This window comes from Notothenia coriiceps, unplaced genomic scaffold (assembly GCF_000735185.1).
Source record: "Notothenia coriiceps isolate Sejong01 unplaced genomic scaffold, NC01 NC01_scaffold00000339, whole genome shotgun sequence".
Lineage (NCBI taxonomy): Eukaryota > Metazoa > Chordata > Actinopteri > Perciformes > Nototheniidae > Notothenia > Notothenia coriiceps.
The window spans coordinates 13,581,337-13,592,281 of record NW_011333040.1 but is presented as its reverse complement, the minus strand read 5'-3'; the positions used below and the strand labels follow the sequence as shown (position 1 = coordinate 13,592,281).

The 10,945-nt window shown below is 42.7% G+C and overlaps 2 protein-coding genes across 2 annotated transcripts in view; both read left to right on the top strand.

Moving 5' to 3' along the window:
- clptm1l (CLPTM1 like) overlaps window positions 1-2,336 on the top strand; it is a 13,608-nt gene extending 11,272 nt beyond the window's left edge. Inside the window, exons 15-16 of the mRNA XM_010777829.1 lie at window positions 391-506; window positions 617-2,336. Of these exons, the coding sequence (XP_010776131.1) occupies window positions 391-506; window positions 617-704 (204 nt within the window). The 3' untranslated portion in view covers window positions 705-2,336. The remainder of the gene's footprint in view (window positions 1-390; window positions 507-616) is intronic.
- Window positions 2,337-2,916: 580 nt separating this feature from the next.
- Window positions 2,917-5,321, top strand: rplp1 (ribosomal protein lateral stalk subunit P1). The gene is made up of 4 exons (XM_010772310.1): window positions 2,917-3,127; window positions 3,923-3,997; window positions 4,536-4,650; window positions 5,207-5,321. Exons 1-4 carry the CDS (start codon window positions 3,056-3,058, stop codon window positions 5,281-5,283), a joined length of 339 nt encoding a protein of 112 aa, XP_010770612.1. The 5' UTR covers window positions 2,917-3,055; the 3' UTR covers window positions 5,284-5,321.
- Window positions 5,322-10,945: the final 5,624 nt, after the last annotated feature.

Below are 10,945 nucleotides of genomic sequence, written 5' to 3'. Positions count from 1 at the left end.
GCAGTCTCAGTGCCTTGTGTTGAAAGGTGCTATATAAATAAACTTGCCTTGCCTTGCCTCTATTTAACAGCTGAAATCTGTGGCCCACCTGCCCTGGAAAGCCTTCATGTACAAGGTGAGAATCAACTCCATTTAGTTACTCTATTAGTGTTGATTAACAAGTATGAATGTATTGACAGTCTGGAATTATAGATTTGCTGTTATATTATAAATATTGAATGATAAATCACCACATTCCCATCTCCCACCTTGTTCTGTCACAGATGGTATGAAACAGATTCTGAATTATGTTTGATGTAAAAAAAATTATTGTTTATTTAAAGCTACACTCACTATATATATATATATTAGCATCTATTCTGTATTAATTGATTGATTTATCTTTTCCAGGCATTCAACACTTTCATCGACGATGTGTTTGCCTTCATCATCACCATGCCAACGTCCCACAGACTGGCCTGTTTCAGAGATGACGTGGTGTTTCTCATCTACCTCTACCAGAGATGGTACGTACAAACACACAAACACAAAACCCAGAGACAGAATTATTTTACGGAATAACCAACAAAACACAACCAAACCTTTTCTGACCTATAACTCTGTTTCCTCTCCCCAGGCTCTACCCAGTGGACAAAACGAGAGTAAATGAATATGGAGTTTCTTACGACAAAGAACCCAAAAAAGAAAAGACTCACGAGGACTAGTGAGGAGAGACACTTGGATTCCATGATCTCAGTCCAATGGTATCCACGGATTGGTAATGGTCATTGGGTATAAACTGAGCTCCAGGTGAAGAGGCACCTGGAAAAGTGTTTATGATCCAGATCAGTTCATCGTAAATGGACCAGCTGCGACACCAATCCTATGGTTTTTGACTTTTTCATTCCGTCCCATAGTGCAACATTTTGAAGGGTCAACATCTGCTTATCCGCCCTTTGCAGTCTGGAAAGGATTATTTTTTACAGCGAGTGATGGGACAGGGAAATCAATAAACCTCTAACCATTTCACTGACGCAACAAATCTAGGAACAACGTGATTGGTCTGTTTGCACCAATATGACCATCTGTTCCTCAGGTCAGACACTGCTCAGCTTTGTTATGAAAGAGTACACTGATGACTATAGCAGCTCTCCTATAGTAGATATATCTTGCTTTCTCTGCCATAAGGTCTACTTTTTAGTTTTCCACCAAGCCAGTCACATTCCTTGTCTATTGGAGCAGCTCTATACTGTTGACATCACTGGAGGTCTTTTTTTACTTACAGTAATTTACAGCTTTGCATGTCAGCAAATAGTCATTTGGTTGTATGATATTACATTGGGCTCCCACTTTAAGCAAAAACCACTTCTTAAGGGCCACTTTAGATATTGAGTTTCCAAATTTTAATTGCAATGTCAAAAAGTGATGATTAGAATTTGAAAACCTTTTTTTTAAGTTGTATATGGCTCTATTGTTAGCTCAGTTAATTGTTTCAAAAGCAGCATTTAAATGAGAAATTATATAAAGTGGAGCTAATTATTTTTGTTAAAAGGATGTGAACAATTTGCCAATTAAAAATGATGAATGTGTAGCCATTTAAATTATTTATCATCAATTATTATGAAGACAAACCCAACATGTTTAAACCCTGGGACAATTTGTCATCTTAAAAGTGAGAATATGCATCAATGAAATGTTTAAGGTAACATAAAGTTAGTTACAAATTGAAAATGCATCATTCTAACTTTTAAGATATTTACTTATGTACTTTCTCACAAGAGTTCATTCATTCAATGGTCATCGTCTTAAAACAACCGTCTCCTGTCTCTCCTGATCTGGCCACACACTAAATGATGCTGACATTTTTTAACTATGACACAGTGGGGTAACGTCGATAGCCATACGGTCATTTCCACCCACTACCGTTTGTGGTTTGGTTTTACCTTCTCAAGTATTTTTTACATATCAGGGCCAAGAAAATATGTTGGTGCCAAACTTTTTGAACTTTGAATGTTCACCATAAAGGGTCCATCTGCCGTTTTTAAATAGAAACTAACATTGTGAGATTAACGGTTTATGGTAAGACTTGAGGAAAGTATTACTACAAGTTGATATACAGTTGCATTTAGATTTTTCTGCTATAATTCTAATGTTCTTCTTTTTTTTTTCAAAATGTGTCTCTGTTTTATTTTGATATAAAGATTCATGGATACATTTGGTCTGTGCGTAAATAACTAGCCCAGGGTTTCTTTTCCTTTGTGGGCTGAGAGAGATTTGCTATAAAACTACCTTGAAATGGTTTTACTTATTGTAATGTTTATGTTTTTGATTGTGATTAAATAAAACTGTTGACTGACCATGCTGTGATCATTGGAGTTAAAACCCACAGACCGATTTATGTAACATCATAAAGATGAAATACACAATAAATACGTATACAATTCATTATTAATTGTATGACATGTATGTAAGCTGTCCTTTGAATCTATTATAACACATAGCATATACATATAAATAATAAATGAATGGTGCTTAATGTGGAAAGGCTTCAAATGTATATCATTTTCTTCAATTAAATAGAAACATATCAATTGGGAAATATTTGTATGTAAAATGTAATAAAAACAACATTTCAATTTAACATATTGATTTATTTTATATTTCTTAATTTTCAAGTATTTGTATATTTTTCTATTGAGGCTTTTCTTTCGTTGTTTCATTTACTAATTAATTGAGCTATTCATTTATTTGCTGTCATGGCGCCTTTAGATCTGCATTTAACAAACTCAATTATTGTTCAAACTCCACAGTACAAAACAAAAAGTGAGAGCTTTTGAAATTGCATCGACGCAAGACGTCTGTCGTCACTGTGTGTGCGTGCTGACGTCAGAGCCACGCAGCCTCGACGCAGAGTATATCAAGCTAGCTCCCGCCCTCTCACGTCCCTTTTCCACTACAGGAAGTCAACGTGCCTAAGGTGCTCGGTTCTTCACCAGAAGCTAAGGCCCGAAATCCGGCGACTAGCACCCTCACATTTAGGCATCCACTTCCAAAAATACCAAATCTAGCATCTACAATGGCATCCGTATCTGAGCTCGCTTGCATTTACTCTGCTCTGATCCTCCACGACGATGAAGTCACCGTCACCGTAAGTGTCCCGGCTTAACCCCGGTCCGCCAAAACCTAAACCACACATTCTAGGGTATTATGCGAACTGTGAAAGACCTAAATCATAAAGCTGACACATTTAAAAGCTATTCTGATAAACTGTGATGTTGGTGTGTTTGTTAAAAATGTGAGTTTAGGTATTTAGATATCAAAACGGTACCCTCTTGCGATAAAAATGGCGGCATGGTTGTTGCTAGGCCACGTTTCTGTGTTGGAACAGCTCTTAGTGTTTTGTGCTATTCATTAACTAACTTTGTAGCTTATGTTTTATTTGTTATTGATACATGTCTTCCACTTCTTAAAACAGGTGTAGGTCTAGATAATGTCCTTCGCTCAAATGACAGGTGCTGTCTAAAGTCGGTGCTAAGCTAGTTTAACTCCACATCAGCACAACATGCTTTGAAGTATCACCTTAAGTGAGTCAGTTAACGTTTGTCTAGAAACATTAACTTGTGATTAGTGTTGTTTTTTTACAACTCTACTCTTGGTTATCTTTTATGCTGGCGGTTGTGCTACACGTGGATGCTGAACAACATCCTTCTAACTTTAAAACTTCTGAACAAATGATGACACAGCACATCATTATCCCTCTTCATTTCACAAAACAATATTGCCAGTACATACAAGATGGCTTTGGCAAATAAATGAGATTCACTTACTAAAACTTGACTTGCTGCTTATGTGATGAGAGTCTTTCGTTTATGAAGTGCACACCACTTTTTTTAAAGGGTGAAAGAAGTTTATTTGTTAACAACCATTGTTTCTGTGTCTATAGGAGGACAAGCTGAATGCCCTGATCAAGGCTGCTGGAGTCACAGTGGAGCCTTTCTGGCCAAGTCTGTTTGCCAAGGTGAGAGAACCACACTTAATAAGAGTGATGCGAATGCAGGGTTTAAAGCAGCGGGATGGGTTAAGTTCTGTTTTTACTAATGGTGTCCTTGCTGCTTATCAACAATGAAATAATAGACTCTTAGCTGTACTGCTTCCTTATGCAGTCACATTTGTTACCACAAGTAAAAGCTGATTTTAATTTGGAAAATAAGTCTTGTTTTTTCATTTAAAAAAATGTTTGGCTCAGATGGTTACCACTGAAAGACAATGTTTACAAGATAAGTGGTTACTAGAAATGCATGACATCCTGAACGTCTTTATAGAATATATATATTGTTCGACATTTAATTGATGAATGAGATCTAGTTATGAAGACGTTGTTGGATAAATGATCACTAGAGTTGGATTATAATGTAATGCACTGGTATTAGATGATGATAATAATCTAGTTTAAGGACTATGTAGTAAATTAATTTAATGTGTGCCAAGAGTCGTACAGAACACACCTAGTTATCTTTAGTTGTGGAAGTCTGACCTGTGATTGTGTTTGTTCTTAGGCTCTGTCCAGCATCGACATCGGCAGCCTGATCTGCAACGTTGGAGCCGGAGGTGGAGCTCCCGCTGCTGGAGGAGCACCTGCTGCCGGAGGAGCACCTGCTGCTGAAGCCCCAGGTAACCAGACAAACAGTGGATTCAATTGGAAAGCTGGTTTTAGTTGTGCTCCACCAAACAATTATTTTTAGAACTGATTTCTGTGTTTATTGCATATTTTCAATTTTTTTAAATTCATCTGATCTTATATTTTCAGTATCCTGAAAATCAAGCTATAGTTGCCTTAAATTCTCCAGACATGAAACCTTTTGTGATATAGCAAGACTTAACTGGGGTGTACCTCGTGGTGTTGTGTATTATTATATTCCAATGCTGTACTTGTAAGCTGAAGGCAAGTGCAGCGCTGGCTTTTGAGGTGTAGACTTGTGGTATTGTTAGTTTGACTGAGTTTGTGTACTATGGCTTTTCTGAACTCAAACTGGTCTGGTTAAGGTATTGCTTAAATTTAAATTCAGAAGAAAAACATTTGAGTCTTTCAGATAAATCATCCAAGCTAAATTGCCAGCTTACTTTGCACTTTTAGGGTAATTGTGCAAAGCCAATCTCTACAAATGGTAATTGGGCACCTTGCATTTTTGTACTTTGTTAACGTATTCTTTATTTTCTACCCTTACAGCCAAGGAGGAGGAGAAGAAGGAAGAGTCTGAGGCCGAGGGATCCGATGATGACATGGGCTTCGGTCTCTTTGATTAAAATGTTTTTGTAATAAAAAAAACAGTAATACAAAAATAGCTGCTGCCTATCTGACTCTATTTGTCCTTCTCCATAATAGCTTGAGACAGATGCAAATAATTCATGTCAATGCCAAAAACATTAATTCTGACATGGGAGAGCTGCAATAGATAAAGGAAAGGTTTCTTTTATATACACATTGCAGTATTTTATTAACGCATTTGTGAAGGGAAATGTCTGTAAAGAAACTATGGACTAGGATGTAATCTGCTGTGACAAGAGCGTAATGATGTGAAGCAGACAGCTGCCACTTCAACCAGCATGATAACACATCTGTTTTCTTAATTTTGTGAGTCTTGAATGGTGTGTACACATTTACAGACCTTTTTTTACACCTGAATGCAAACGAGTAAAATTAACTTATTAAAAGTGGAGAACGTTTGCAAGGAGAAATGTATACATGAGAATGCTTTACAGGCTGCATAAAACGTTGCACTGAAATTCAATGGGTTAATTGATAGTATATTCAAAAATGTGTTCGTTCAGATAAAGGTTCAGGCTCCAATTGTATTGAACATTTTGACAGGACAAAGTTGAACTTCTAGTCAGTTGCTAACCCCCACAGATGGGTTTCAAAAGTTTACCGAAAGCCTTTTCTACAATGAACCATGCGCCTTTGCTTTTGTTATGTACTGTTTAGTTTGTTCGTTTATTAATTGAACTGAGTCCCCTGTCACAAGCGACACCTTGTGGTGAGAGTTTGAATCTAACATTATACTACTTATTCATGTATAGCCTTTTGTAAAGTAAATACATTTTTAAACTGTTGACCTGCTAACCGATTAACCCAATTGAGCTTTTGGACGATGTTTGAGAATTAAGGACAGTTAGGCATCACGTTTCTTTTTTTCAATTAGTGCCATATCAGAACGTTAAGGACCAGTTTCCGTACGGTAGCGGTTATCATTTTCACCGGGGAAAGGTCCCCGGTTCGAAACCGGTTACTGATAAACACTAAATAAAACAAAGGCAAAAAGTGACCTAATATGACTAGGGAGTTCTTTCCACTTTCCTTTAACTCGTCTGTTAGCACATGTATTAACGGCTAAGTGATGGGGCCAGATGACATTTCCAATGTGAAACAGAACACTCAAAAATATTTCCCAACGGTGTTCACTTTAAATTGAATAAGTTACCAGGATCCAGAGCAGCAGGTTGAACCTGTTGGGTGAAGATCGTGCTCCCATCATGTCTTCAAATAAACACTCGTTCTGGATAAGCAAGCACTGTTTTCTTTATCTGTAGCTAATGTTGGTGGTTGTGGTGGTTTGTTACTGGACTTCTGTGCTAGTCATGGATTGGCCATAACAAACACCATGTTCGAACATAAGGATGCTCATAAGTGTACGTGGTACCAGAGCACCCTAGGCAGAAGGTCCATGATCGATTTTGTTATCGTATCATCGGACCTGAGGCCGTATGTTTTGGACACTCGGGTAAAGAGAGGGGCGGAGTTGTCAACTGATCACCATCTGGTGGTGAGTTGGGTCGAGTGGCGGGGGAAGCCTCTGGATAGACCTGGTAAGCCCAAACGTGTAGTTCGGGTGAACTGGGAACGTCTGGAGGAGGCCCAAGTTCAGGAGGCCTTCAACTCACACCTCCGGCGGAGCTTTTCGAAAACTGTCCGACACCTCAGGAGGGGGAAGCAGGGAACCATCCAAGCTGTGTACAGCAAGGATGGGACGTTGTTGACCTCAACTGATGGAGTGTTAGGGCGTTGGAAGGAGCACTTTGAGGAACTCCTGAACCCGACAACTCCGCCCTCTATGTTAGAGGCAGAGCTGGAGTATGACTGGGGATCGACACCATCTCCGGGGGGGGTTCCTGAGGTCGTCAAACACTTCACAGTGGCAGCCCCGGGGGTGGATGGAATCGCGGCCAGAAAATGCTGAAAGGCTCTGGGTGTTGAGGGACTGTCATGGTTGATCACGTCTCATAACGTGCCGGGAAGTCCGGACAGTCGAACAGGAGTGGGACAGACGGGAGTGTGGTTTCCCTTTTTAAAAGGGGGATAGAGGGTGTGTGCCAATTACAGAGGCATTCACTTACTCAGCTCCCGGGAAAGTTTCTCTAAGGTACTCGAAAAAGGAGGTCAGGCGATTGTCGACCTGGTTGAGGAGGACACAATGCGGGAATTCCGTCCTGTCGTGGAACGCACGGATCGCTTTTTTACTCTGCAAGATCCTGGAGGGGGCCTGGGAGTCGCTCTCCAGTCAGTTACATGTGTTTTGTAGATTGGGAAGGCGTCAATGACGGGTTCCCTCCAAGGGAGTCACTGTGACGGTCGCTGCGGGGAGTTATGGGGTGGGGCATCGTTCTTTAACTCAGGGCCTCCGCTTGTACTCCCAAAGCGGGAGCCTGATGTCCGCGGGCCTCGGCAGTAAGTCGGACCCATTTCAGGTAGGGCTTGGCTCCGCAAAGTCTGCGCTTTGTCTCGCGTGCCCATACCGATCCTGTTTAATATCATGTATCGGATTCGAGGCGTTTCGGTTCGTGGGGGAAGGTCTGCGGTTGGTGGCAACTAAGGATTGCCCTGCTTTTTGCAGATGATGTGGTCTCTGATGTCTTCATCGGTCTGCGATTCAGCAACTCACTGGATCGGGTTCGCAACCCGAGTGTGAGCGGCTGGGATGAGGATCAGCACCTCAATTCCGCTGGAGCCATGGATTTCTCAGCGGGAAAGCCAGATGGAACGTCCTCCCAAAGTGGGAAGGTCCTTACCCAAGGAGGTTCCGTTCTCGGGTTTGGTTCTCGAGTGGGACAAATGGAGCTGGATGGGGTGGAGATGAGAGCGGAGCCGGTATGGTTCTTTATCGGCCCACCGTACCGCACACTGTTGTGACGAAACGGAGAGCTGAGAGGCCAGCTTCGTGTTATACGCGCCATTTATGTTCGATCCTCTATGGTCAAATGAGGAATGGGTATTTCTTCTTTCCCCTTCGTTGTTGTTGGTTGGTTCCAGTGTGTGTTGGAGAGGGCGTCTGTATAACGAAGTGCGCATGATTATTGTTCCAGCTAGGGTGGTATGTTCAAAGTTCTAGCGCGAGCTCGATGCTCGTTTCTCCAAAATTACATGTTGTATTTTGTAATGTTGTCGTTTCTATCGAGGGTGCCTAGCAGAATCTCATTATTTCCAGCTTAATTCCTGTCGCTGCCTTGTGCATCGTGTAGATAGAGTGCGTCATGATCCATCAATATTCAATGCTCTACGCTGCTTATCGAATGATTCAAACATCTGGGAGATTGCGGGTTACTGTTACTGATACATCGGACGCAAGATGTCCACGCCTCGCATCAATTGAACCACTACTGCTCCTCTCTGATTGCCAGGCGTTAACTACAGCGAATCAATGTTGAATTTGAACAAACCTAAATTGGAGATAGGCTGATGCTCCTACGCTTCGTTACGTGATGGACCCTTAACGTTGTGCATATTTATGTAGAGAATGTGCACTTGAATCTAACTCAAGAGTGTTGTGCCCACCCTCGTCTGCCGATAGTGTTCGTTGCGGGGTAGAGTGGCCTGCTGATGTAGATCAGCTGTGCTCGAGCTGTGCCTGAGGCTGGTGTCATCTCTGCTTCTATTTGCAAGGTGTGATACTTGTCAAGATCGTTTGAGTGTTTGCCAGCTAGAGCACCGATCCCGGATCTGGCAGCGCCACTGCACCGCACCCCTGGGGGGGAATTACGGGGACTCGGGGCATGGAAATCATCTCTACAATGGGGTGGATTGGCAGTGTGTGTGGTTTGTCGACCCGAATGACGACCCTCCAACGACTCGCTCGATGCGGGTAGTAGGCTGTCTCGTTATGTTGAGCTGGTTGTAGAGGGAGCACGCCTTGTGGATCGCGGAGGTCCTCCCTTCATCTACATTCGCGCGCGCTCGCGCTCTCTCCGCATCAGTGCAGCCCCGTGTAGCGACCATTCGCTTCACTCTCGCGTTCTGCGTACAAGATCTTGCAGACAATAGGGAACAAACGACCTGCATGAGCGTGTGGGATGCCCGTCGTAGAGCTGCACCATTGCCATGAGGCACACCTCCCCCATACTTCCTCCAACAAGCCCTCCCCCAAGGCCAAAGTGGGCGGCTTAGCCCCACTAATCCCTTATTGACTGCCTCTTGCTTTGTCTGCCAATTCCCAGCATTGGATTTGTACCACTCGATGATGCGCTCTTGACTCCCTTCTCCCACATTAATCCGTACTGTTATTACTTTTCAATACCAATGCTTAATTTCCCCCCCCCTCCTACCCCAACTATCTATTTCAACCGCACCCCTGGACATTGCCACACATCCCCGTTTTGGACGTTCAATCAAACCAACGGCAAATTAGAACAAATGATTAAAGCCTTGATGACAGGCCAAGTGGATGGCCTTGGGTGGTGGAGCACAGGATGGTAATTCCTATCCTTGCGTAGCTACCAATCAAGTGAACTCGCCTGGGGCGGCAATGACGCTGACGTGTAGACAGAATGCAATGTCTTGTCTTATAAAGTAGTCTTGAGGGAACGGCACACTGATGGCAACATGAGGAGACCATCCTCACTATGCGTGTCTGGGTTGGTAGATGTAGCTGTGCAGTTAGCAATGTCTGATCCAACGAGCTCTCTGCCCTTCTTCTGCTTAGGTCGCAGTATGTTGCGGAGAGTAAGTAGTTCCGTGTGTGCGTGTCCTTCTAATGTAAGCTCAGGAGATCAGCAATTAGTGTTTGCGTGAGAGTGTTGAGGCCTCGTGACCATAAGCGGCCATACGATCCAACTACTTTTCGTACTCTCATTGTAGAAAGATAAACTTTTCTGAGCGCCACTGGATGAAGTAGAATGTCTAGCAACAAAGTAATGTGTATGCTGTAGGTTTACCACCTTTACACACTTAGAGGTACCATCTTATACAATAGTGACCTTGTTAACGTGAGGTACCGACCGGTCTGGCTGTCAATTATAGGAAAGACTCTGTGTCGGACATTTGCGTTGAGCGTTTGTGGAGTTCGGAAGCGCCTGTCGATTGGCTTCCGATCACCTGATGGTTAGTCGTTCTATGGCGTATGGCGGGCTGTCGAGGACCCGGGGTTTGCATGTGAGTTGGTGTTATGTGATGTTACATGGCTCCAAGAGAATCATTCGTTTACACTGGTTGGCGGTAGTTTGAGATGATGGACGCTTCCTAGGCAGACTGTGATTGTAGCGCTCAATGTCCTCGCTAAATTGCAGCGAGAGTGGTAAGCTTTTATAGAGCGCTCTAGTGCGTGTGTCGCTTCGAGTGTCCTACGCCTTGCCGGTTCCAGCACGTGTGTTAGACTCGATCCTGGTGTCCGGGCTGATTTGCGTGTCTAGGTCGCTATGGGTAAATAAGAATATCTGTTTTGCGTTAATGACTGTGGGTATTGAATGCTGTGGTTTGAGAAAGATGGACCGGAGGGTATTACACTAATTTTCAAAACAATATACATAAATATACACTACAGTGACATTCTGCGCGTCGTTTTTCTGTAAGACATTTTTTACTCCTCATCAAAAAGCCTTGCTGCAGACTGTTGTGAGGCCTCTCCCGGATTGGTTTTGTTCGTACAAGATATAACGGGGAGAACTCAAGGTTTGGGGAGACGATGTCAGACCGCGCTCA